Below are 27,110 nucleotides of genomic sequence, written 5' to 3'. Positions count from 1 at the left end.
ATGGATTACAGTAAAAGCTGATCACAACAACACATGTTTTGGAAAAAGAAAATTATATCTTGAACCAGATTAACTGGACTTTTTTTTAAAAAAACTGAAACATTGTCTCCTGCATTGGTTTTGTGTTCAGCTCTTCTTTAACCTGCTTTCACTGCTATGAAATATTTCCTAAAGCGCACTGTGTTAAAAACACATTACAGTCTAGTAGCTCATAACAGGGTCATTTTGTTACCCAATAACGTATAATCATGTCAAGTCAAAGTTTGTTTAATCAGTGTATTAAAGGCAAATGTCAATGAGGTTGTTTCTGAACTATGTAAGCTATGATAGTGTATAAATATTGTATAATTTTCATCTTTAAATAACCAATAGCATCAAATAAAGCCAATAAAACAAAAATTACTGTTGTGAAATGTAAAAACATTTGGAAATCTGATATACGGTTAATAGAATTGCTTGAACAAGAGTAAATAAAACCTATTATTCTTATTAAATTCAGTTAACCGGAGCACATCGAGATGAAGATAACGCGACAGCCGCAGACTGTCCGTGTCCCGCTCTCTAACCTTAAAATACCTGTTCGTCTTCACTGTGTTTACCAACCAGAGCAGCCTTTTCTGGAGCAGGATTCACTGTCAAACACATCACAGTGGAAGTCTCTGTAAGCCGGGAGGGTAAATAAAACTGTTTGCCTTGAAACTGGAACCATTTTATCTACATTCCGTTCCAGGAAAAAAAGAAAAAAACTGGATAGAGTCACTCTATAGCATAATTGGCATCTTCTGAAGACTCACTGTTTCTAGGAAGCAAAGAATGAAACGGTTTGGCTGATAGATGGCGTGTCTCATGTGAAGCCTTGGTTTCTAGGAACGGTTACAAGAGAGAGGAAAGAAAAAAAAACTCTGCGGGCAGGATAGTTTGTTTAAACCTCCAATTTTGGGATTAACTTGGAAGCCGTTCCTCAAATAGCTCAACAAACGGCACAACAGTCATGAAGCCCGTCACAGGCTGGTAAACAGTTACAGTACGGCAACGATCCCCAAAAGAGGGTGAGGACAGAAGCTGTCCAACCCCACCTGGAACAGGAGAACTCCTTGGCCGGTATCTGGAAAGATTAGAGGAGTTCTGGGAAAGCTTGTCAATGCATCACGTCCTTTCAAACACATTCATCCTTTGTTCGGGAGAAAGCCTCCAACATGTGTGCCAGTAAATTCTGCGGTAAATGGACAAATTGGATACGTTGGCAGGACAAACGTACACAGATTTCTTGTTCATTTTGCCGACTGTCACAACAAATTAGTCTCCCTCATCTGATATTATGGGATGAGACAGATAGAGGCCCCAAAAGCTAACCGACCAGTCTTTTACTTTTGGTGGAAAAGAATGGTGAAATATTGAAACAGAAGTTTGGTGACGTAGACCTTGGAGCAAATCCAACCCTGAAGGACAGCATTTACACTGATCTGTTTTCTAAGTACTATGATCACCTTCGTCAGTTTCCAAACTAGGACAGAGGTGTCAGTACTCTGTGTTCCCTTCACTTTTTCTGAAGAAATGCCCGAGGATTCGTCCTCACAGAGTGTTTCTTCGTGTCTGACAGGTGTCTGCTCCCTTCTAAACAAATTGTGTCCTAAAGCGGCGCACTTCTCAGGCTGTTTCCTCAAATAATCCTCCCCTGCATGTTTTGGATGGTTTCCCTGCTCCTGCAGACCCGATTTGACTGAAAGGGTCATTGGCAGGTTTCTGCGGGGGCTGATTGATGATCTGTTTATCTGAATGAGGTGATCCGGGGAAGGGGGACACCTCGGCTATGCGAGACAGGTGGACCCAGAAACACCGCGGATGAGTATTTGAGGAAAAAGACATGACGAGTGCGTGAGGAGGAAAATAAATCAAGCACGATGTGACACACCTGTCCTTTATCGTTGGGTCGCTGTAACACAGTCTGGAGTCTCCCGCTTTACAGAGCTGTAAAGTCTCAACAGTGGAGCCTCAGTACTTTAACGGGAACGCGTCTGACCTCAGTTAATGGGACAGAAATACGGCGAAACTGTTTTTGTTGAGCAAGCAGGCACAAATAGACACAAGTCTGACTCCACAGTGGCTGCTGATGGTTTGCCGTCGGTCCGTCGCCCAAAAATAGCCAAGGCTTTCAGCAAGTTTTCACATTTGGACAATATTTGCCTGGTTTTCAAAATCATGCTGGGTTTATTATACAGAGTGCTGTTGGAAAAAAAGGCTGAAAGAGTGCAAAGTGAGAGACGGGGTGGAGAGAGGGAGGCCGGCATGGGGTGAATAAGGCGTTTGTTTGTCCCTCCGTTGTCGTCCCTGGCCTTGCCTGGTGCTCGGTGCCTGGCGTCCAGGGCGAGTTCCCTTCACAACGACCCCTGCCATCCTTGCATTAGCATTTTCGCTGCCGTGAGGGCAACGCTCGAGCGTGCGAGTGTGTGTGAGTGAGTGTGCACGTTCGGTCGCCTGTTTGCTACGCGCCTTATTATGCAGGGAATGGGGAAAACGGAGCGAGGAGAGCAGGGCCGAGACATCGACCTGACATCGCTGAGATCCACCATGCCAGCCGGCGGCCCTCTGCAGGTTAGTGAAGCCAAAAAGACGGGAAATCGGTGTGAAAACAGGCAGAAAGGGGGGGGGGGGGGGGGGGGGGGGGGGAGAGTCAGGTGAGGACATGCACTGAAAGAGGACCGGTTGAAGGGAAACAGAAGGAGGACGATTTCTTTTTTTTGGTATAGTCGTGACCTCTCCTACCTCTTCCCTCCCTTCTCTCTTAACTTCACTCTTTCATCTCCCTTCTCCGCCATTCCTGGTGTAGCTGTTACCCTGAATCACTGCTCCCATCTCTGCTTCGCCACCCAGCTGTGGTATGTTCTGCCTACGTGAGAGCTGAGGATCAGAGGACTCCTCTGAGGCTCTCCGAGCTGGGCTGAGTGTCTGGACTCTATTCGAAGACCAAAAATACGATCACGACATCCATCAAATATCAATTAGGGCCTGGGTGCGAAGGCTAATAAAGTCCTCCCATGCAGTTATGGGTTAAAGCACCGAGGATTCACCGATGCCAAGGAAAAGGGGTCAACGCAGGGTTGGAGACCTGAGGAGTGGGTTTTCCTTAGCGGGTGCTTCTAAAAAACAGGCATTCACTCATTTTCAAGCCATTTTGTTGAGTCTATCAATGATTTTCTTTGGTTTTGTTCCACATTGTGTGAAAGGTTTCACACTGCTCTCTCGCTGAGACATTTGCTCCCGCCATTGGGATGCTCATCGCCTCCACACACACACACACACACACACACACACGTCCGCTGCTAGTCGCCGTGTGTATCAGTATCAGGGGCAACAGTGTCCCTGCCTGTCAAACAGTGGGACTATCAGTTACTGGTATATTTAGCTGCACAGTCTCAAAGTGAACAAAGTGCGATTGCTCAAGACTTGTTCCAAGTGTGTGTGTGTGAGTGTGTGTGTCATGGTGACAAAATCAACAGAAAAGGGTCAGGCTAAGTCTACATGTACTTGTAGATTTTCAAGTCAGCACTACACGCAGATATAAATATATTTATATATTGACTCTAGACAGCTACTTTTCTTGTAGCCGGCACAGACGCAACAGAGAGTCACCTTTTTATAAATTCTAAAACAGGGGTGTAAGACATTTGGCCCGCGAGACACATCCGGCGCTCTGCTGTTTCTAATTAGTTCACTCGGGGCTGCTCAGTTTCAGGCAGGACAGCACACACAGCACAGCACCGAGCCAGACGCTTTACTCGAAAGGTCGCAGAGAGCCGTGACTTTATGGAAACACGCGGAAGGACACAGGAAACCGCGTTCTGAGAAACGACGGGCGAATAACAATCTTTTAACAGATTTGTGGCCTAAATACTAAACATTCTAGCCGTAGAGGGAATAATGTGTTCATAATCAGCTACCTCAGTAGCTGAGTTTGATATTTTAAATATTGTAGTAGCAGTTATCAGGAATGAAAGCGTCTGACTTGGACTGTCAGCGATGAAGCGACGGCGGCGGCCTGAAGAGAAACGGACTGCAATCTTAAGCACAGATAAGCGGAGGACCCACGCTGCCATTTGGCCACAATTTGCCACGAGCTCAGGCCATAACGACCATATCATGTGACTCAGAATGTAAATGTTTACACACACGGATGCCAAGTCGCGGCCGCAACTATTCATTTCCACCCCAGCGGCGTGGGAGAGATGTGCGATCGGAAGAAAAAAAGGAAGCGAGAGCGCGAGTGTGTGTGTGTGCACATATGTTGTCGTGTCGGTCTGGGAATCGCTCCATCAGCGTGGTGCGCGCCGTGCACGGCTGTGCCTGCTCACAGCTTGTCCGTGCATGATGGATTCTATCATCAGATGGATTTGCAGTGTGGCTTTAGCAGCCAGATGAGGGTCTGGTTGCAGAAACAGTCTGATTCTGAGGTTCAGCAGGTGCTGAGGTGTATATGTTACAGAAATGGCGTGAAAAGAAGTATTCCGTGTTACACTATATAATAAGATGTGGTTCTGCTGTTTGTCACACAGGACTTCCACTTTATCATATTTTCTTCCTCAAAATCCAGAAAAAAAGAAAAAAAAAAAAATCTGCTTCGAACCAAATTCGAAGAGAAGCATGTAATTTGCTGAAATGGGATTCGTGAGGTTTCCACGCGGCGTCCGTGTGAAGCTGTCATGATGAATCTATTTCCACGGCGCGAGGGCTTTACACCTCCGGGCCGCTCTATGTATAGAGCACGGCGGCAGGGTGCGGAGCGGCGGTGCAGAGTTAGGAGGAATCACACGGGCTCTCTAGGCTTTACAGCCGTGTTCAAAGACGGCGAGTCTCAGGAGAGGCTCGCGGCCAAGTTTGGCATCTCGTTGCTATTTGACATGATCGGTTTGATGTTTGCCATTTGATCGCGGACGTCACCTGAGATCATGTGAGGCGGCATGGTTATACAAATGTACCATCACATGTAATCCATAGGTAATGCGTGTAACAGGTCGTTTAAGGTTGCTTCTCAGAAATGTGCAGGCCCGGACGGGCCGTGCTGTAAATTTGCCAGCAGGCCACTTTTGCGGCGCATCTCACATGTCGCTCACAGCCAACATCAACAGCAGTGATAGATGGCTTAATCCCAGCGATTAAACTAAGAACACAGGCTTATACGAGTTTGAATAACTCTATCAACTGTACTTGACTGGATGCTCAACTGTACGATTCTTTGTTTTACCCGAAAAGTTTATCAGTGGTTCCTCTGCTTCCTCCGTCTGTGTGTGTGTGTGTGTGTGTGTGTGTGCGTTTGCATGTGTGCGTTTGCATGTGTGTAACCTCTCCCTGGCCCCTACGAGGCAAATGCCACATTCTGAGTGTAGGTGTGACGTACGAGAAAGCGTGCGTGCGGGATTCTGGGAACTTTCATCTGACACCCTCATCTTTAAATGACACAAGACGTTTAAGTAATAGTGGTTGCGTAACGACTCATGCTGCGCTGTGCCACCGGTGTGTAATGTAGTGACTCTTTGAAAGCTAGAACTGGTGCATGAGGCTCGTTTTTTATCAGTTCTCATGTGTTATTCTTGTTTTAGAAATATTAGCTAATATAGGTAAAGAATATCTTATGAACTTTCTGCAGCTGTTTTGATCTCGTGCATCTCGTTTGAAGGAGTTTTTCCTCACTTGGGTTTACTGACGGTACGCATTCAAGGCAAGTTCTCATCTTAGAAGCAGTAGTTTCAAAAAGCTCAGCTTTTATTGCAGCTTTAGAAAATAGCTGAAGCCCTGCTATAAAACACTTCGTTAAGTGCAGAAATTATATGCTCTTTCTAGCTGGTTATATATACGTATACACACCATACATCTGCGTTTGTTTCTGCTCCTGTTGACACTCCAAAGTGTTTGGACTCTGTGTCTGTTTAACAGATGAAACCTGGAGTAGGAAATAAGAATCTGAAGGCATTGGGTGTAGAAGGCACAAGTCCTGCTTTTTTTTCTTCTTCTTCTTCTTTTCCTCAGCCAGATTTAAACAGTGAGTTTGAGAATGTAACCTTCGACCTTCTCACTTGCTCATCTGTTCCCCTGTCATCCAGCTGCAGTAAAACATGGCAGCTGTAGAGAGATCAATTCACCTCAGAACATATCATTTGACTCTTTTACGACTGGGAGGCCCAGAGCCATTTTGATGTAGAATATTCAGAATGGGAAAGAAAATGCTAACAAATGACTCGATATAGTATGAACGTGTATTACGAATATCTTGTTTTCACTAGTTCACACTCCATTTATCAACTTTTCTACACACCTACGACACTGATTCCAGATCACACATGTGATGACTTCATTAAAATATCTGTATTATTATGGGCTGATACATTTAAAGCATAATTTTTTAAGTCTCTTTTTCTGTCTTTTCTTGACTCAATACACCATCTTGTGGTTGAAACTGGTATTACTGAAGGATCAGCACTTTGCTGTGGCTTTATTGTAATTTAGAAACAGTATAATTTTTGCAGTTTCAACTGAAATTAAAGTGCTTTGTCTCCAATTTTCAACACATTGTTTTGATCTCTTTTCTTGCTTTATTTTATTCCATCCATCCATCTTCTATAACACTTTCTTCATGATTCTGCTCCCTTTTCTCCTTCACACACTTTGTTTTCCTCCCTCCCTCTTTTCTTTATAACTTCATTCCTATTTCCGCTTCGCTGTTTCTCTTTTTTTTTTCTTTGTCTCTTCTCCGTCCAGGGGGGGATTTTGTGTTTTCTTTTCATTTTAGTGGGGAAATGACAGCCGACTCCATCTAAATCTGAAACAGCTTTATAGGAGTTGTCTCCAATTTGTGTGCGCATGAGTGTGCGTAAGTGTGTGGATTAAAAAAAAAAAGTGAAAAAAAGTCTTTAAAGAGTTTAAGGAGAGTGCATGTGCAAATAAAGAATAGATGAGTGATACCAGATGAAGCTTTAGAGGATCACACACACGTGAACCAGTCTCTCCTCAATCTGTCACAAAAATCCTGTTCCTTTTTCATTTCATCCACTCGCCGCATGAATGTCACAGCATCCCCAGAACTTGATTCCCATTTGAAATAAATCACTCGGAACAGCCTTACAGGTAGACAAACTTGTGTCGCACTGCTCATCTAGCTTGTTCCTGTCGTGTTCGCCAGGTAAAAGCAGGAACCCCTCACTGGGACTCCATCACACACACACACACACACACAAACACACACATGCATAAATCACAAACACAGCAGACATCTAAAATCCCCGTGTACACGCCCTTCTCATAAAACGACGTGTAGCTCTTTAAATCTTTTCATAAAAATGGATTCATTATCAGATTGTGTGAACTGAATCCTTCAGAGATTGAAGCCAAACACTCATGAAGCGACGTGTTGTTGAAGTATAAATAAAAAAATAAATACAAGCGTGCTCAGTGTCCAAAGATCCAGCTTTTCTCACTCTTTTTTAATTACAACAGCTCCAATAAACGATTTGTTTAGAAGCGGAAAGTGATCGAAAGCACAGGAAAAGACAGGTTGGAGGACAGGAGGGGGAAACGTTGTCTGGCATGTAGGAAGCCAGCAAGAAAAAAAAAATGTAATCAGACTACAGCAGACACTCGGCGAAGTGAGGCCTCGTGTTTGTTTATGGCGCTTGGCGCTATGCGGCTGATAAGCGGCCAGAGAGGAGCGCGCATGCACGCTGATTCTGGGGTGACGTGGAGGTGAACACAGATACACTCCGGGTCTATCTGCAGTTTCTCTCCCTCCTCAGACAACGTGAGCGTGGGAAAGAAGCCCTAATTTTTTTCTGCCATGTGTGTGCATATATATGTGTAAGAAAAGAGCGATATCATGAATATTGTGAATATCGTGTGAGAATTTCACCAACTGTAAGTGTTTAAAAGGACACAATAGTGCTTCTATGTGCTACTGGATCATAATAGGGCCACTTTAATGAAGCTGTTACAGTGGCATGAGGTATCCATGCGAGGTCACGTGGGATTTTCAGTGTGCTTAAAGCAGAAGATGGAGCGAGACGGTATGGATTCAGAGAAAGTGTAAATGTGTGAGGGGGGAGTGTCTGCCCGGCCTTACCTCATCCTGTCCGCCCGGTGCCTGCGGTGCTCGTGGGACTATTGTTGAATTCGACACAATGAGATCGTGCTGAATGCGAAACAAAAGCCGCCCTGTTATTAACTGTTCTCCGTGTGACAGTGACACACTGTTAACCCTTGAGGGCCAAGTGCCTGCAGCCCAACTATTATATCAGAGTGAATCCAATTTGTAGTTATAAGAAAGGGGAGCAGCTACTTCGCCAGCTGTGGTCAATTCAACACGATAGAAAGTTGATATTTCTCATTTACTTTATCCTACTTTACTCAAAGTATCAGATCCAACTGTCCAGGGTCTGGCTCTCTTGTTTTTGAGTATTTTCAGTATGCAGTTACATTCTTTAGAATTACATTTTAATCACAATGATACATTTTTTTATGAATAATTTTATCAGGAATAAAATCTGTTGACCGCAGCTTTCTGCCTGAACATTAAGTTGTCAAAGAAACACAATTGCCAGTAAATAAAAGTATACGATGCTGATAAGGGCTTTTCCTGCAGGCTGGACTCTGGGGTCTTGTATTCTGACGTCTCCCCAGCGGCGAAACGTGAACAAGCTCCACACGATTCCTCGCTCATGTTTTCTGTCTACATAAGCCGACGCTCAACAAACAGCTATGCATCATATTTATGAGTGTCCGGGGAGGGGATGATGCTTGCCCATATCCACGTTTACTCAGCTTTACTGTTGTGCGCTCATTGTGTGTCCAGCCGTGTGAGTGTGTGTGTGTGTTGCCTGTTCAGGAATATCCTTCAAAATTAACTCCTGAAACTTTTACCTCTTTGGAAAAATAAACATCTATTAACTTTGCTGAAGTAGTCATAAATACACACACACACAGGAATGAGTGATTGTAAACAGCTCAGAGCTGCAGCAGGGATATACTGTGCACAGCAGTTCGATTCCAAGAAAACGGGGGCAATAATATCTGAACCAATGAAGAAAGTGAATTAAAGATCAAACTAATGAAGACTGGAGAATTATAGAAATGATTTCATCAAAAAAAAAAAATCTGCTCATAACAAAGCAGCTAAATTAGATCTGTATAATGAGCCTTTAATGAAAGAGAACAGAATCTTTTGAACAAGCTCCGTGCCGATCACTCTTTCTGAAGCAGCTCTAATGCAAACGCGTATTGTTCCTGTTTTTTTTTTTTTCCCAATTTTTTTTAACCCTGCACATGCTGACAGAGCAACAATCTTCACAGTCGTTTTGGTGATTACAACACATTGTCACACTGCCTGCTATAGCTACTAACATGAAATGAAGAAATTTGCAGTCGTGAAAGCATGATTTAAAAAGACGAAACCCGTGTGTGCATACAGGCTTATATGCAAATACTCATCAGCTCAGCTACAGTTTGCACAGTTATGTTCCAGGTAAAACCGTTCTTTTGTTCCTGTCTGTTTTCCATGGATATCTTTACATATGTGCTTCCACCGAACACGCGTCAGGCACACTTTTCCACACATATCACTGACTTGTGCTTTCGTCCTTCCAGAAATACACAAAAAGTCAAACAGTCTCAGTCGACAGGTGCGCGTAAACACGGATCGGGACCTTTGCTGCAGGGCCGGTCGTGTCTGACTGGTTCGACAGGCGCCCGCTGGCTCGGCGACACCGTTTTAATTACGTCCTCAGTAGATTTCCACATGTCACATCTTGAGTAAACAAAACATTGGCAGAGACATAAATCTGCTCGCCGACTATACGTGGACACGCCCTGCTGGAGTTGTAGCTCCTCATTCATAATGTGTTGTATCCTGTCAAAATTTTGGATTCAGTTTCATGGGTTTTCACAGGCTCTGTGCAGATTATAATCCTAATTAACTTAATGCAATGGAGTGTTTTTAATGCTATTTTTTCGTCCTGACATGGTCTATGTGCCACGTTTTTTTCATTCAAAGTCAACACGAGCTCTGTAGCTCCGACTAGTGGCAGGGAGCATCATGGTGGCCTCGATAAACAAATATTTCTGGGTGTGAGCAGCGAGGGAGTGGATTTGTTTACCTGTTTTGTTGCTGCAACTGTCAAAGTTCAGAAGAGACATAAACAGGTTCCTGATCACACGCAAAAAAATGAAGCTCAGGCGATGAAAATAGTAATAATTTCATTTTGTGTTTTGGTTTCGGTTGATTTCTGGAGCGTTTCTCTGACCTCGGTCCGTGTTTACCTCGGCCTATCTCTTCGTGTGACTCACGTGTTGCAGCCTCGGCACAATAAAAGCCGCTTTCGTGGAACTCAGGAAGCGGGCCGTGCCCGCAAAGCGCTCGCACACTCGGAGGAAGGAAGTGTGCGCTGGGGACGGTGATGAAGGGCGAGCCATTAAGGCCAGGAAGCCTCCGGGAGGAATGTCCTGCGCCGCCACACATGGCCGAGGCCTGAGAGCCCGACGGCCCGAGCGGGGGGGAATTCAACCCCCAACATCCGTGGAAAAACACTCTTCAGAGAGAGTGACACGACAGAGGAAGAACACTCTGAAGTGTCACTCTCCCATCTTGAGAGCTTTCCTTTTATTTATTTTCTCTTTTTTTTTTTGGGATACACCTGCTCACACCCTCATCCCTCCAGGCGCGACTCGAAAGTGTTTTTACTTTGCAGGTATTTACAGTATACACTCGCGTATCCTGCATCGCCGCGTCCCTCCCGCACTCATCTTTATTTGCTTTGGATACTGATACACCGGTTTGACTGCAAGCCAACATCGTATTGTGTCAAATTGATTTTTCTGATTCGGCGAATTGTAATTGCGCAAAACCGCGAGAACCGTTTCGGCTTGTCGTGCAGTCGCAGGCTCAGACGACTCACTGGTCTTTCTGATAAATTTCAACAACTCTGCTGCTGTTTGTGATGCTTCGGTGTCTTTGTACTCTTGCCAGGTTATGCCACACACAGAGCGCACGCTTTTTTCTATAGAAAAAAGATTTGATTCCAGTGAATGAGTCACAATCGGGTTCTCAATGAAGATCTCAGATAAAGTTTCACGGTTCATGCTGTCCTTCCGCCTGCGGGCGGTTTGGTGTAATAAAACGTTTTAGCTTTCAGGGGAAAGAGAGAAACCAAACAATACATGTAGTTTATTATTATTTTTTAATTTATTTCCTTTTTCTATCTTTTTTTTTAAATTATTTTTAAAGGAAATCTAATTATATGAATATTAATTTATTCCAAAAGGTTTGGAAATGGCTTAAAAAGAGTTTGCAAGATGTGAACATTTTTGCACTAAAATATAGGGAACATTTTCAATTTGTCATTTTGTTTGTTCATGATTTTTTTTTTTTTCGGCTGCAGATTCGGCTGAATGTGGCCTCTGAACTCTTTTGAGTTTTCCTTTTCTGCCATATATGGACAAAAGCATCGGAACACCCCATAAAGAATGAACCCAGGAGTTTCGTTCGGTCCTTCTGACACTAGCATGTATATATATATATATGTGTGTGTGTGTGGACTGTTTTCAGAAACACTTATGAGAGAATGACAACACAACAAAGTGGAAGTTTCATTCCAAAAACCCTCACGCCTTTCTCTCGAGTGTAAAAACAAAGACTCGGCAGCTTCTTCAAACTCTCACGTGAATGTTTAAATCTGAACATCGCCGGCAGAATGCAGCACAGCCGCATTGCTGTGACGACACCATCCAGATATCAGTCTCACCGAGGAAAAACACGCATATCGTGAAAACAGTCCACATATTGTTCGGCGGAGCGCCGGAGTCTCGAACATCCAGCGTCCTGCAGCAGCAGCCGTGAGCTGGCACGGCGTCTGAAGACGGCATTCCTCTGAACGGAGGGTCTGAGAAGCTCCAGCAGTAGCAAGCATCTGCTCCCCGAGGGGCTCTTGCACAACTCGCCGCCGACCCATGACCCCGTTAAACATGCAAAAAGATTTACCTTTTCAACGTGATACCCAGGTCTTTTTCCGATGACAGTTAATTTAAAAGATTTATATCGACACTTCGTCTGCTCATTGATGTTTTCTGCTTCTTCCTTTTTTTTTTAACCAAAAGCTTTTTACGACGTGCTTCACTGAGATAGAATTCCTGGAATTGAAGGTTTACGTTCACCGATGTCCATCCTCCCGCCAACCTGTAATAACCTCAAGCAAACGCTCAACAATGAGTAATATATTTTTAACAGCTCTACAAATCATGCAAAGGGGCGAGCGGGTCATTTTACACTCCATTGTGTATAAAGTACAAGTGTGTTTCCTCCAGTAATCACACATTGTGGAGTATAACTCTGTTTACATACATTACGGGGGGGCCAGCCTTACTCTTAGAGATCAGACAAAAATCCCCAGACTGTAAATCATCCAATTTTAGTAAGGGGAAACCACTGAACAAAGGAGAGACATTTCACTGAAGGTGTGTGTCTGTGTGTGTGTTACCTTCAGGAAGAAAGATGAGCAGTCACTCCAAAGAAAGGAGAAACTGATCGGAGAAACAGATGGCTATTTTGCAGTGTCATGTAGAAACAAATTTCAAGTGTAAGATATAAAAAAAATTAATCAAGTAAGTTTTAATTAACTGATGGAATTTGAATCGAATTCAGTTTTTCAATTCAAACTGATTTTCGTGGCTGAATGAATCCTGTGATCGATCTGACTGAAGCAGGCGATCAGAGGGGTTCGCCCCGCCTCTGCATACCTGTCGTTCCCGCTCCTCAACGCTGAACCTGACCTCAGAAAAAAGCCTTGCAGAGAGCGCCAGCGAACTCCTGTTTACGTGTGTGTTTGCCGTGTTGCTATGACAGCGTGTAGGGGGGCTTGCGAACACACACATACACGACTGCATGTGTTACATACCAATATCTCTCTCTCTCTCTCTCTTGCACACACACACACACACACCTGGCCAACATTTTTTCTCAAAGGTTTCTGGCATTACCGTCCTTTAACAGTAAGCTAAATAAATCTACCCGTTATACAACAGATTGTTGCTGAGGGACTGACGTCAGAGGAGGGCCAGCTGTTTATGGACACTTTTTCACACCATTCCACACACACACATGCACACACGCACGCACAGTACCTGTAGAGACCATCAAGACCTTCACAGGACATTCGTACTCTGGATGCCTTAAAGAGACCATTTGATTTTAACAATATACTCAGTTTACACGGCTTTTTCCTTCTCGCCTGTAAAGCCTAAAATAATAACCAAAAGTTCTTGGTTGCAGTGATTTCTTCATGCTGCGGCCAGGTATTAAGTTTCAGAAGCTTTTTCCCATCACTGAATAACCATCTTTGTCAAACTTGGCCATTTTTAAATATTAGAAATTCAAATACAAGAGGTGTTTGTCCAACAGGGGGAGCACTGTTTCATAAAGTAGAGATCATAACATATTAATTTGCAAGAAAAAATTATCCATAAAAGCTGATTTTGCCATGCAACCTGAGGACTTCTTTCATATCAGCCAGAAATAGAAACGCTTTTATGAGATGGTTTTGAGATTGCACTTTTTTATTTGGAAAATTTGAGGTTGTTCATAATAGATCTTGTTGGCACTGCAATACTACTGAGGAAAAACTTTTTATATTACTTTAGAGTTCCAGCCCCTCAAGCTAAAATGGCTTTAACAATCCTGGTACAAAAAGCACAAAAAACAGATTTTCTTTTGAATTCTAATCGCATAAAACCTGTTCATTTCACATTGCTGCCATCATGTTTGAATCTCTACACTTTACTCCAATTCTTTAGCTTCTATTGTGAAATCAAGGGCCAACGTTTGAATACAACACAATTATCCTGAATTATTCCTGAAAGAGAGAGCAGACGTCTCCTAAATTCCTCGAATCTGTGAGCAAAGTGCCACATTTCTGCACTTCACTGTGGTGAGCCGGTCGCACCAGAGTCTGGGCTTTGCATCCAATCTGCGGTGAGGTTTGAGCAACAGAAACTTTGGCAAGCTAAGAGAAAGGCCATGGTTTTGGCTTGATATAAATTTGTACAGCGTGTCTCAAGTCACTGTGGACTTCCTCCGTTCCAAACTGTAACCACACTGTGAGCGCCAAAAAAAAAAAACAAACAACAACCAAAAAAGTGCACCGCTGTGACTAGAATTAAACATTTCACTGCTGGATCAAATACTGATACAAAGATTTAAATAATGAATTTCAGAAAAAATCCTGCTACAACCAAGTTTATTTCAATATAAAAAAAAAACAGATTTATTTAATCTGTATTTATTAAAAGACACTGGTGGTCAAGTGCAGGCGCTCAGTGACAGCAGTGTAATGCATGTTGTCTCCAACTGTGAGTAACAAACACGCATGCACTGCGCGCGCGCGCGTGTTTGTGTGTGTGTGTGTGTGTGTGAGATTTCATAGTTTACATCTTGAACATTGTTTCCTCTCATGCGGATGTCTCTGGAGAACTGTGTGCAGGGTTGGGATGCGGTTCTCAGGTTGCCTCTTTTTAAAAAAAAAAGCTTTGCAGCCTTTAAATGAATGAAAATTTGTTCATGAATCTTAAGGTGTGAAAAACACAAAGATAATCTATTTCATAATAAAAGTCAGTAATGAGCAATGATTAATTTTTTTGGTAGCACTTTATAATACGGCCCGCGTCTTACAGAGTAACTTCCCTTCTCTTACAGTGTAGTTTCCTCAACTGTGAAGGTAACTGTCGAACATGTACAAGTTATTTCGCGGAACCCGAGGAGTACTTACACTTGTGTCTGACAGCGTAAGTGCGGTTGTCTTACAGTGTAGTTTGATGTGTCTTAATAGGTAATTTCCTAAAGTGTGGGGGTAACTTTCATAAATGTAGCATGACATTTTACAGACTCTTATGGGGTACTTACGTACGTGTTTACAGTGTAAGTTCTGAAGTCTTACACGGTAGTTTCCTGTGTTTTACCATATAGCTACTTGTCAAGACAGTGTAATTTTCCTGAACATATGTGTTGCTCCCGTAGTCCCCGGCAATGAAGATCCACAGGATGGATTTTTAATAGATAGATTTTATTTTCGATTCCGAACAAGATTCATGACGTCTCCTCAGCTTCAACTGCTCTCCGACACTCTCAATGTGTAGTTCAAAGACGCTCGTTTTTCTGTGAGGCATTCAATGACATTCAGTGCCTCCAGAAACAATAAAATAAAATAAAATAAAAACACAGGATATGAATTAAACAAATATGGGGTGCCTACGAACAGCAAAAAACATTAACAATGGTTCACCCACTCTTGAAATAGCAAAAACTGTTCATATCTCTCACATATGCTTTTACTGTACAACCTTGATGTGCCACTTCCTCCTAAGAATCACCATGGACCCCTACAGATTGTGTGACCAATGACAAACTGAAATACTGTAACGTACTGATTAAAATGTGTTTCACATAATAATGACAAGACATGCAGACGTGCAAAACATCTTTATTTAATGTCTTCATTTTTCAGATACACCAATTCACCTTCTAAAGTTACCCAGCCCTGAAGATCACCCCTGTCTTTCCTTACTGTCTAACTATCCGGTACTTCCACTGCAACTACCGAGTACTTATCAGGTACTTCCACTGCAACTACCGAGTACTTACCTGTAACTACTGCTCAACGACAGGGAACCGGGCCGTATTCTAAAGCGAACACTTGTGTTCTTCACTTACTGTGCAACTACCGAGTACTTACCTGTAACTACTGCTCAACGACAGGGAACCGGGCCGTATTCTAAAGCGAACACTTGTTGGCTTCACTTACTGTGCAACTACCGAGTACTTACCTGTAACTACTGCTCAACAACAGGGAACCGGGCCGTATTCTAAAGCGAACACTTGTGTTCTTCACTTACTGTGCAACTACCGAGTACTTACCTGTAACTACTGCTCAACAACAGGGAACCGGGCCGTATTCTAAAGCGAACACTTGTGTTCTTCACTTACTGTGCAACTACCGAGTACTTACCTGTAACTACTGCTCAACGACAGGGAACCGGGCCGCATTCTAAAGCGAACACTTGTGTTCTTCACTTACTGTGCAACTACCGAGTACTTACCTGTAACTACTGCTCAACGACAGGGAACCGGGCCGTATTCTAAAGCGAACACTTGTTGGCTTCACTTACTGTGCAACTACTGAGTACTATGCCAGTAACTACCTTCCCTACCTATGCAGGTACCGGGTACTTACACTCAAAGTACCCAAGACTTACCTGTACGGGTTCTGTGATATTGCTTCCATTATTAAAGACATTTATTTTCAAAATAACCAATTCACAAATCAGAGTAAAATAATCAAAACATGATGCACTATTGATAACTTTTACTTTTAAGAAATAATATTATATTTATTTAAACTAACAATTGGAAACTACTACAAAAGCTAAACCACTATATAAATAATATTCAACTACTATATATTAAAGTACTGCTAATTTTCACAAAAAACATTGTTGTGCCCAATTCAACAAAATAAAAGTGCCACACAAACTCCACTAAAACATAGAAAATTACAACTGCAACAATAGTTTTTCATTCACATAGATAGTCTACTTCTTAGACCTTTTCTTTTTTGATTTCTGCTTTTTCTTCTTTTTTTTCTTGGGCTTCTTCTTCTTGGCTCCTTCTTCTTCTTCCTTTCATCCTCTGATGAGAAAGATATTGACGACGATCTAGTTGAGATGTCTTTTGGTTTTGCTGTTGTGAGTAGAAAAAAACAATACATCTTAATTAATGTCATCAATGTATTACAGCCTGATCAATGACCACATCACATGTTTAAGGCTTACAAGTATGTGTGCTTCTGTTACATCCTGTAAAGGGATAGTTAAGGAAAAACACAGACACGCTGCTTCTTGAATCATATCCAAAGTATCTTTATAATGACTTAAGTCAAATTTAAACTATACAGTCTGAGTGTTTCCTATGGACTGACATTTTACATCTGCTAAAATTTACATATACCGTACTGAAAATATCAATTTTAGTCATGTATAGCTGTCATAACCAAAGTAATATCAGCATTTTACCCATAAAATATAAACACAGAAGCATGAAACACATTTTCTTATCAAATATGTACTCATCAAATGCTTAACAGTTCACAGCAAAATTATAAGCATTGCTCAGAACGCTGCTTGTGCCGCCAAGCAGTCAGCAAGGACTCTACAATGAGTGTGACGTTCACTTTGACTCTGAAAGTTACTGCAGACACCAGTATCTTACTTTCCACGTTTCTCTTAACAAACAGAAAACATAAATACTTCTACACATGCATTATCATGACGCTTCTTACCTGTAAAGGGGATAATAAAGGAAAAACACAGACACGCTGCTCCTTGAGTCATATCCGGTGGAATCATGGATGAACGGAAGCAGCGCGCTTCCCTCCACAGTTGAGCTCAGACATAAACAATCAAACCCCGATCATTGAGCACAGAAACAACTTTCAAAGAAAAAAACTTGTTGAAACTTCAATTGCTTGAATTCATGAAAGTACCTGGTTAAAAATAACACTTCATCAAAGGTTGAAAAAGATTAAGGTAAAAATCATCGTGACCTGTTGATTGAGTTATCTGTCTTGTTTTACTCTGGTCTCCCATTCAAACAAGCACAGTGTTCAGCCAAACAGGGATAATCTGTGTTTTAGCATAATTTAATGTGTGAGATAATTTCGAAAGATGTATTCGGTTCCTATTTAATGATGTTTTCTGCAGTGTTTCCGTTTCCACAATTTTATTTCTTTGAAAGTTATTTTTTTGTGTGTTCAATGATCGGGGTTTGATTGCTCATGTCTGAGCTGAACTGTGGAAAGAAACGTGCTGCTTCGTTCATCAGCAGCGTGTCTGTGTTTTTCCTTTATTATCCCCTTTACAGGTAAGAAACGTCATGATAATGCATGTGTAGAAGTATTTATGTTTTCTGTTTGTTAAGAGAAACGTGGAAAGTAAGATACTGGTGTCTGCAGTAACTTTCAGAGTCAAAGTGAACGTCACACTCATTGTAGAGTCCTTGCTGACTGCTTGGCGGCACAAGCAGCGTTCTGAGCAATGCTTATAATTTTGCTGTGAACTGTTAAGCATTTGATGAGTACATATTTGATAAGAAAATGTGTTTCATGCTTCTGTGTTTATATTTTATGGGTAAAATGCTGATATTACTTTGGTTATGACAGCTATACATGACTAAAATTGATATTTTCAGTACGGTATATGTAAATTTTAGCAGATGTAAAATGTCAGTCCATAGGAAACACTCAGACTGTATAGTTTAAATTTGACTTAAGTCATTATAAAGATACTTTGGATATGATTCAAGAAGCAGCGTGTCTGTGTTTTTCCTTAACTATCCCTTTACAGGATGTAACAGAAGCACACATACTTGTAAGCCTTAAACATGTGATGTGGTCATTGATCAGGCTGTAATACATTGATGACATTAATTAAGATGTATTGTTTTTTTCTACTCACAACAGCAAAACCAAAAGACATCTCAACTAGATCGTCGTCAATATCTTTCTCATCAGAGGATGAAAGGAAGAAGAAGAAGGAGCCAAGAAGAAGAAGCCCAAGAAAAAAAAAGAAGAAAAAGCAGAAATCAAAAAAGAAAAGGTCTAAGAAGTAGACTATCTATGTGAATGAAAAACTATTGTTGCAGTTGTAATTTTCTATGTTTTAGTGGAGTTTGTGTGGCACTTTTATTTTGTTGAATTGGGCACAACAATGTTTTTTGTGAAAATTAGCAGTACTTTCATATATAGTAGTTGAATATTATTTATATAGTGGTTTAGCTTTTGTAGTAGTTTCCAATTGTTAGTTTAAATAAATATAATATTATTTCTTAAAATAAAAGTTATCAATAGTGCATCATGTTTTGATTATTTTACTCTGATTTGTGAATTAGTAATTTTGAAAATAAATGTCTTTAATAATGGAAGCAATATCACAGAACCCGTACAGGTAAGTCTTGGGTACTTTGAGTGTAAGTACCCGGTACCTGCATAGGTAGGGAAGGTAGTTACTGGCATAGTACTCAGTAGTTGCACAGTAAGTGAAGCCAACAAGTGTTCGCTTTAGAATACGGCCCGGTTCCCTGTCGTTGAGCAGTAGTTACAGGTAAGTACTCGGTAGTTGCACAGTAAGTGAAGCCCACAAGTGTTCGCCTTAGAATACGGCCCGGTTCCCTGTCGTTGAGCAGTAGTTACAGGTAAGTACTCGGTAGTTGCACAGTAAGTGAAGAACACAAGTGTTCGCTTTAGAATACGGCCCGGTTCCCTGTTGTTGAGCAGTAGTTAAAGGTAAGTACTCGGTAGTTGCACAGTAAGTGAAGAACACAAGTGTTCGCTTTAGAATGCGGCCCGGTTCCCTGTCGTTGAGCAGTAGTTACAGGTAAGTACTCGGTAGTTGCACAGTAAGTGAAGAACACAAGTGTTCGCTTTAGAATACGGCCCGGTTCCCTGTCGTTGAGCAGTAGTTACAGGTAAGTACTCGGTAGTTGCACAGTAAGTGAAGAACACAAGTGTTCGCTTTAGAATACGGCCCGGTTCCCTGTTGTTGAGCAGTAGTTACAGGTAAGTACTCGGTAGTTGCACAGTAAGTGAAGAACACAAGTGTTCGCTTTAGAATACGGCCCGGTTCCCTGTTGTTGAGCAGTAGTTAAAGGTAAGTACTCGGTAGTTGCACAGTAAGTGAAGAACACAAGTGTTCGCTTTAGAATGCGGCCCGGTTCCCTGTCGTTGAGCAGTAGTTACAGGTAAGTACTCGGTAGTTGCACAGTAAGTGAAGAACACAAGTGTTCGCTTTAGAATACGGCCCGGTTCCCTGTTGTTGAGCAGTAGTTACAGGTAAGTACTCGGTAGTTGCACAGTAAGTGAAGAACACAAGTGTTCGCTTTAGAATACGGCCCGGTTCCCTGTCGTTGAGCAGTAGTTACAGGTAAGTACTCGGTAGTTGCACAGTAAGTGAAGAACACAAGTGTTCGCTTTAGAATACGGCCCGGTTCCCTGTTGTTGAGCAGTAGTTACAGGTAAGTACTCGGTAGTTGCACAGTAAGTGAAGAACACAAGTGTTCGCTTTAGAATACGGCCCGGTTCCCTGTTGTTGAGCAGTAGTTACAGGTAAGTACTCGGTAGTTGCACAGTAAGTGAAGAACACAAGTGTTCGCTTTAGAATACGGCCCGGTTCCCTGTCGTTGAGCAGTAGTTACAGGTAAGTACTCGGTAGTTGCAGTGGAAGTACCTGATAAGTACTCGGTAGTTGCAGTGGAAGTACCGGATAGTTAGACAGTAAGGAAAGACAGGGGTGATCTTCAGGGCTGGGTAACTTTAAAAGGTGAATTGGTGTATCTGAAAAATGAAGACATTAAATAAAGATGTTTTGCGCGTCTGCATGTCTTGTCATTATTATGTGAAACACATTTTAATCAGTACGTTACAGTATTTCAGTTTGTCATTGGTCACACAATCTGTAGGGGTCCATGGTGATTCTTAGGAGGAAGTGGCACATCAAGGTTGTACAGTAAAAGCATATGTGAGAGATATGAACAGTTTTTGCTATTTCAAGAGTGGGTGAACCATTGTTAATGTTTTTTGCTGTTCGTAGGCACCCCATATTTGTTTAATTCATATCCTGTGTTTTTATTTTATTTTATTTTGTTGTTTCTGGAGGCACTGAATGTCATTGAATGCCTCACAGAAAAACGAGCGTCTTTGAACTACACATTGAGAGTGTCGGAGAGCAGTTGAAGCTGAGGAGACGTCATGAATCTTGTTCGGAAACGAAAATAAAATCTATTAAAAATCCATCCTGTGGATCTTCATTGCCGGGGACTACGGGAGCAACACATATGTTCAGGAAAATTACACTGTCTTGACAAGTAGCTATATGGTAAAACACAGGAAACTACCGTGTAAGACTTCAGAACTTACACTGTAAACACGTACGTAAGTACCCCATAAGAGTCTGTAAAATGTCATGCTACATTTATGAAAGTTACCCCCACACTTTAGGAAATTACCTATTAAGACACATCAAACTACACTGTAAGACAACCGCACTTACGCTGTCAGACACAAGTGTAAGTACTCCTCGGGTTCCGCGAAATAACTTGTACATGTCCGACAGTTACCTTCACAGTTGAGGAAACTACACTGTAAGAGAAGGGAAGTTACTCTGTAAGACGCGGGCCGTATTATAAAGTGCTACCATTTTTTTTTTCTTACAATGATTCATATGATTTTCTGCAAGTATTCGGGATTCACTGTGAGGACCAAAACTCAATATTATATTCAAAAGGTAGTGCAGTATGAACAGAAACTGCAATAACTGTTTCTTTTTTTAGCAAAAATGTGAAGAGTTAAAGACCTTTTATGTAGCAGTGGTCCCCTTTAACAGAAACCGTTGAAAGTCATCTTTAAAAGGCACCATATTGATTACATTTTTTGCTGTTTTTTCATCTTTTCTTCTGGGTCTGGAAGAAACATCTGTTTTATAAGCATTCAAAGATTTTAAAAAGCTTCATCTCAATAACTTTGAATGATAGAGAGGGTGGTGGAGCAGGCAGAACCAACGCATTAGAGAAGGATTAGATCTGTCCAAGGAATACACTGAGGATACTGCCGATCCTTATTTTCATTCATTTTTAATTTTTTTTAAATAGTTTTTTGGCAACTTTTTTTTCTTTTTTAATGAAGACTTTATAAAAATATATGCTCAACTCATACCTGTATGTTTTCAGTTCCTCTAAAGACGTCGAAGTCCCGCCCCAACTAATGTGCAAGTATGTTGGCCTTCTCAGAAGTCAGAGACTGAACAAAAGCCAAGTCTCCGTCCGCTTTCAAACCATCCGATGCTCTTTGATTGAAGTGTGAATGCAGCAGAGATTAAAGGTTTTCAAAGAGACCGAACGTGAACGCGTCAGGTGTTGGATCAGGTGTCGCCTCGCAGCCGCCGCTCCTTCTCTTTCCACGTCGGATTGAGCAATGAAGGAATTTTAGTAAAACGAGAGCATGAAATCCGATAAACACAAGATGTGACTGCTTTAATGCTTTAATGAGAATATATTCAGTTACATTGAGAAAAAAAAAAATCCACATTTCCTCCAATATCTTTCCTCAAGTTGAGTTTTTTAATCTGTGCTTTGAGTCCAAAGTGTGTGAAGTGAAGCCAGGAGCCAGGGGTTGATTTACGTGGCAGAGAGCAGTACGTGAAGAAACAACATGAAGGGAAGGTTTGAAGAAAAAGCACCAAAAAGGTTACGTCCGGTGTGCTGAAGTGACATGTGGGTTGACTCAGTGGTGCCATAAATGACAGCGGGGAACGTGCTTATTAGCGAGACAGACGGTAATGCACGACTATTGGAATGTGCTCATTTACTCATTGGGCCCTATCATCAAGGAAACACATGTCTCCCAATGTTAGACCAAGCAGCATCCTTGTGTTCTGTAGTCTGGGGCTTACTTTATTAAAAACACACATTCGCTATTCTCAGAACTAGGCTCAGTCGAGCCAACCCAAGATCTGAACAGTCGAGCTTGTTGCCTCTTTTCCGCTACAGTCAGTTTCAGACCTTTTTGCTCAAAAAGGTTTCATGCTGTGTCGGGAAACATTGTTAAAATGCTCAGCGATACTATAAAACTGTACAACTGAGAGCTTAAACTAGGAGTCGTGCTTTTCAGATCATTCAACTCACTATAAAAATACAATTCAGTAGAGTTTTAACTGATAAACCTAAAATATAGGCTTATATGTACATTTTTCATATTTCAGTGAACTGCATTTGTTTGAGTTAACGGCAGTGTGGATGCTGCTTCTATAGATGACGGGATGGACAAGACACCATCACCTCCTTTAATGCCGTCTCTTCTTTCTACCATCATTTTATTAGTTCATTTAACATCCCGCTGTTCTTCCACTCTCTCACTCTGAATGGAAATTACCTAGAAAACCAAACAGAAAGACAATGCCTTAAGGACGACAGAAGCTCGGAAAAATGATCTGCTCTGCTCCTAGTTGGGATATTTGTGTTATTGGCTATTAGTGCGACCAATAGGAGCTCAGGGGAGGAGCACTTCCTGTTAAGCATGAGTGGGAAGGGGCTTCCCATGTGCTCCAATGTGTGTGTGTGTGTAAATATGAGTAATTCTGTAGCCATGTTTTCACTTTATAGTTGGAACAAACATACATAACACTGAAAAGTTTTCACATGCGCCTCGGGCAGATATACAACCAGCACTGAGTGTGTGTGTACTGTGAGTGTTTAGGCAGCGGCTGTGTTTGGGTGTGGGTCGTCGTGTACATTGTGTTATACGACCCAGGCTCCACGGCTGGGGATCAGCGAATTTCAGGAATGGGAGTTTTACGAGAGCCCGGCATTTCTAGGAAAAGTTCACTGTATAAATAGAATCCATGAAAACCAGCAGAGTAAACAAGACTTCTTGCGAACGGAGGACCAGTTTACTGACCCAACATAAAATAGTTCATCACAGCTCCTAATGTTAGAGGTAAAAGCCAGTTCTAATTAGAAAAGACCTTTTCTAAATATGGAGAAACCGCTGGAGTTGTATTATTTACAGTGAAAGTGCTGAGGCTTGAAAACAAAAATAAAAAAAGACAAGAGCTGCTCCTCTTATCTGCCTGCTGAAACAAAGGCTTGGAATCAATTTATGAGCACATCTTGATGAATTGAGCTAAGTGCAGATTAAGAATGATAAAAGTACAGTCAGTACATTTAGAGACACTCCTCTAACTGAACACACATGGCCCGTAAAAACTGTACAGGCCACTCCAGTGTTTTGGTTGTGGTGTGTGTGTGTGTGTGTGTGTGGGTGAGTGTGTGTGCTTTGGCGACGTGCCCAAGGCTGATGTTGATAAAGTGCGACCACGAGTCCCCAAAGGAGAAAAAGTGGAGCCATGCCAGCATATATACATACTTTCTCTCTCCCTCGCTCGGTTTCTCAAGCTGTCTTTTCCCTCCTCATCACTTCCTCACAACCCTCTCTGTCTTTTTCTCCCTTTTTTTTTTCCCCACTCTTTCTTCTTTTTCTCTGTCCCCTCACATTCTCATAAAAATAACACACACAAAAGGCCAGGGTACATGCGTTCACAGTGTTTTGACAGAACTGCAGTTCGAGGAATATGGTTTCGCTTCTTAGAGATTAAGCAAGACGGGATCAGACTGTGCTGCGATTCGGGCTGTGAGGAGGATTAAATCTAGATTTGTGGCTTCAATGTGCTCACATGTACTGAATCAAAGTGTCATGACCCCAAACCCTATGGTTATCTCACAGCACTTCGTCTGGGCGAAGTTTAAGACGTCAGCTATACGGGCTCAGGTCGGAGACTTTCTGTTCTTGGTGCGCAAATTTTCACCAAAAATCCAAAAAATATGTGAAGATGCCAAAGATCCCAATGAGACTGTCTCTCTGTTTTGGTTTAAGAAGCCAAAGACAACGCCTGAATATGTCAACATTACCTGTTCCTTTCGCCTTTTATGCACTAATTGAAATTCTTCAATACTAAATCAATATTATATGTCAAGTATGTGCAACAAAAGTGACTGTATTACATTTTAGAGCTTTAATGAGATATATTTTGTGAATAAACGTAAAATTTTACACGTGTAAAGACATGGGAGCATGGGCACTCAATGCCCACTTTATTAGGAACACCTGATCAAATGATTATTAATGCAACTCAAAGGTATCTAGACATGACAACATGGTAAAGATGAGAAATTGAGGTTTGAAATTAGCCTGAGGATGACGAAGAAAGGTGATTGGGTGACTATGAATGTGACATTGTTGGGCTTTTCCCACACAACCATCTCCAGGGTTTATATCACCTCCAGCATTTTGTTTTGAACGGTCACTTCACTGGACTCAAGAGGCCTCCGTCCCCACCAGATTTTATTGTTTTTAATTATTTTCAAGTTAAAAAATACGAAAAAAGCTCTGTAACTCTTTGACAGACCTCAGTTTCTGATAGATTGTAAGAAATGTGAAGAAAGCTCAGAGGAATGAAGGGTTAAGACGTTGCGACACAGTTCTGATGATCCACAGAGCTCCTATGAGCAGGATCTGTAAAAGTAATTTGTTACCAGAGTGTTCTCCGCGCCGGAGGAAGCTCGCCAGCACTGAAGCGGAGGGAAGTGGATGTAAACACAGCGCCGGAGCTGCCGGCGGACCGACGCTCAAGAGTTTGAGGAAGACGCTCACACGCATGACCTCAGCCTGTAGGAACGCCATGTTTACATCGTCCATAGTATCACAGTGTGCACGTGTCCAGTGTTTACATGTCCCGGAGCAGTACCATGTGTACAGAGGGAGGGGGCAAAAAAAGAAAAAAAAGATTGTGTAAAGGATGACGAAAGCCTGTTATGGTTCATCGACACGGTTACAATAATAAATAATTGGCCTAAGTGTGGGGAATAATTGTGGTCACGGTCTCGCTGTGTTCGCTCAAAATGGAAAATTAAATCAAAAACTCAATTCAGACACAAACAATGGAGCCGAAGGGAGAATGAATTATAAAAGCAGACATGCTGACAAGCTGCAGCGCTGAACATTTACCGAGCATGTACAACGTTTTGGAAAAGCACATTATAGCACAATGAGGTCATGAAGTACAATGTGTCCCCGGTGTGCGCGCCACTGACTTCATGCTCTGTTATGAGACATACGTCTTCTTTAAATACAACTCTGTGCAGCCTGGAGGAAGAAAAACGGATTCAAGATGCACTGACGCTGCCGGAGGGAAAATGATCCATTTGTGGACAAGAGCACTTTAATCTATAGCTCAGTGTTAAGTAATCCAATATGTGCGTCTGCGGCCGCTCCTCCGTACGGGGACAATAATTACATCTCGAAAACTTTAGTCCCAACATGAGCTGTGAGTCATCAACTGGGGCTTTATGTAATGATGGTCAGTGTTATCTTTTCCTTCGATTGTCTTGTCCAAACACACACACACCATCTCAGCTGGCTGTTTGCCAAAAAGGCTCACAATACTAAATCTGATTAAGTAATTACACGGCTGTTCTCTCCTTGAAAAGTGAAAGAAATCTTGAGGAAAACACTATCTCTGAATTTTAAATGTTTGTGGAGCATTCACTGTCGAACAATTGACAGACCACAACACTGAAATCTGAACAATACAATGGAATCGATTCAGTGAAAGCTATTTATTCAGGCATTTTCATCAGTTAACATTAAATAAAAAAGAATCTTATATTTAATGGTAAATTTAGACTCAATATTGCACAATTGTTGCACATCTGCTATTACCAAACTCGTGCACTGTAAGTTTGATCTTTGCTTCCCTCTTCAGGTCACTCTCCAGAATGCGCCTGTGTTTTGACTTCTGGATTTTGTCTCTTTTTCAGGGAGGCTCGACCTCCAACCTGAACATGAACCTGTACGCCACCAAGAAGACGGCAGCAGAGGGGATGCTGGACATCGCTCTGTTCCTGGCTAACATCACCCACATGAAGACCGTCATCGAGCAGGGAGCTGGATACAGGTCAGATACGTTTGTGCACGGTGGTGCAGTGGTTTGGCTCTTGTTGTGTTGTTGCCAGCCGGTAGGATTGGTTTTGCACTTAAGCATGGCTGCCAAACCAACATTGATTTGCACCAGTGTGTGCATCAGTATGCAAAAGCAAGAAAAAAGTAATCAGAACTCTCTAAGTTGATTATGTCTGCAGCAATAATAGATTTGATCAAATGAAAGGTCCTTCAATATTTGCTTTTCCCCTCTTCTTGCCAGGTACTACGCTGCAGTGCTGACACTCATTTCCTTCTCCCTGGCTCTTCAGATCGTGGCTGGAGTCCTGATCATAATAATAGGTGAGCACTACAAAATGTGCGTTCAAAATCCATCTTTCATGTTTCTAACCTGTCATATTAACAAATTAATACACTGACACACATAAGCAAGGTGCCAAATATGTCTACTCAGCACTATGGGCAACAGAAAAGAAGAAGAAGAAGAAGAGTGTATTTCTGTTGGCTTCGTGTGGGATTTTGTTCTTGTTTTGTCGTTACGTTTGGTGT

At 41.9% G+C, this 27,110-nt stretch overlaps 1 protein-coding gene across 5 annotated transcripts in view; it reads left to right on the top strand.

Moving 5' to 3' along the window:
* Window positions 1–2,444: 2,444 nt before the first annotated feature.
* The window catches only part of LOC115404359 (ninjurin-2-like), a 34,063-nt gene continuing 9,397 nt past the window's right edge, over window positions 2,445–27,110 (top strand). For all 5 annotated transcript variants that reach the window (XM_030113659.1, XM_030113660.1, XM_030113661.1 and 2 more), the window contains exons 1-3: window positions 2,445–2,592; window positions 26,441–26,577; window positions 26,824–26,903. In XM_030113659.1, the coding sequence (XP_029969519.1) occupies window positions 2,497–2,592; window positions 26,441–26,577; window positions 26,824–26,903 (313 nt within the window). In that variant the 5' untranslated portion in view covers window positions 2,445–2,496. The remainder of the gene's footprint in view (window positions 2,593–26,440; window positions 26,578–26,823; window positions 26,904–27,110) is intronic.

This window comes from Salarias fasciatus, chromosome 17, assembly GCF_902148845.1.
Source record: "Salarias fasciatus chromosome 17, fSalaFa1.1, whole genome shotgun sequence".
Lineage (NCBI taxonomy): Eukaryota > Metazoa > Chordata > Actinopteri > Blenniiformes > Blenniidae > Salarias > Salarias fasciatus.
This window is presented reverse-complemented; position numbering and strand designations above follow the sequence as displayed.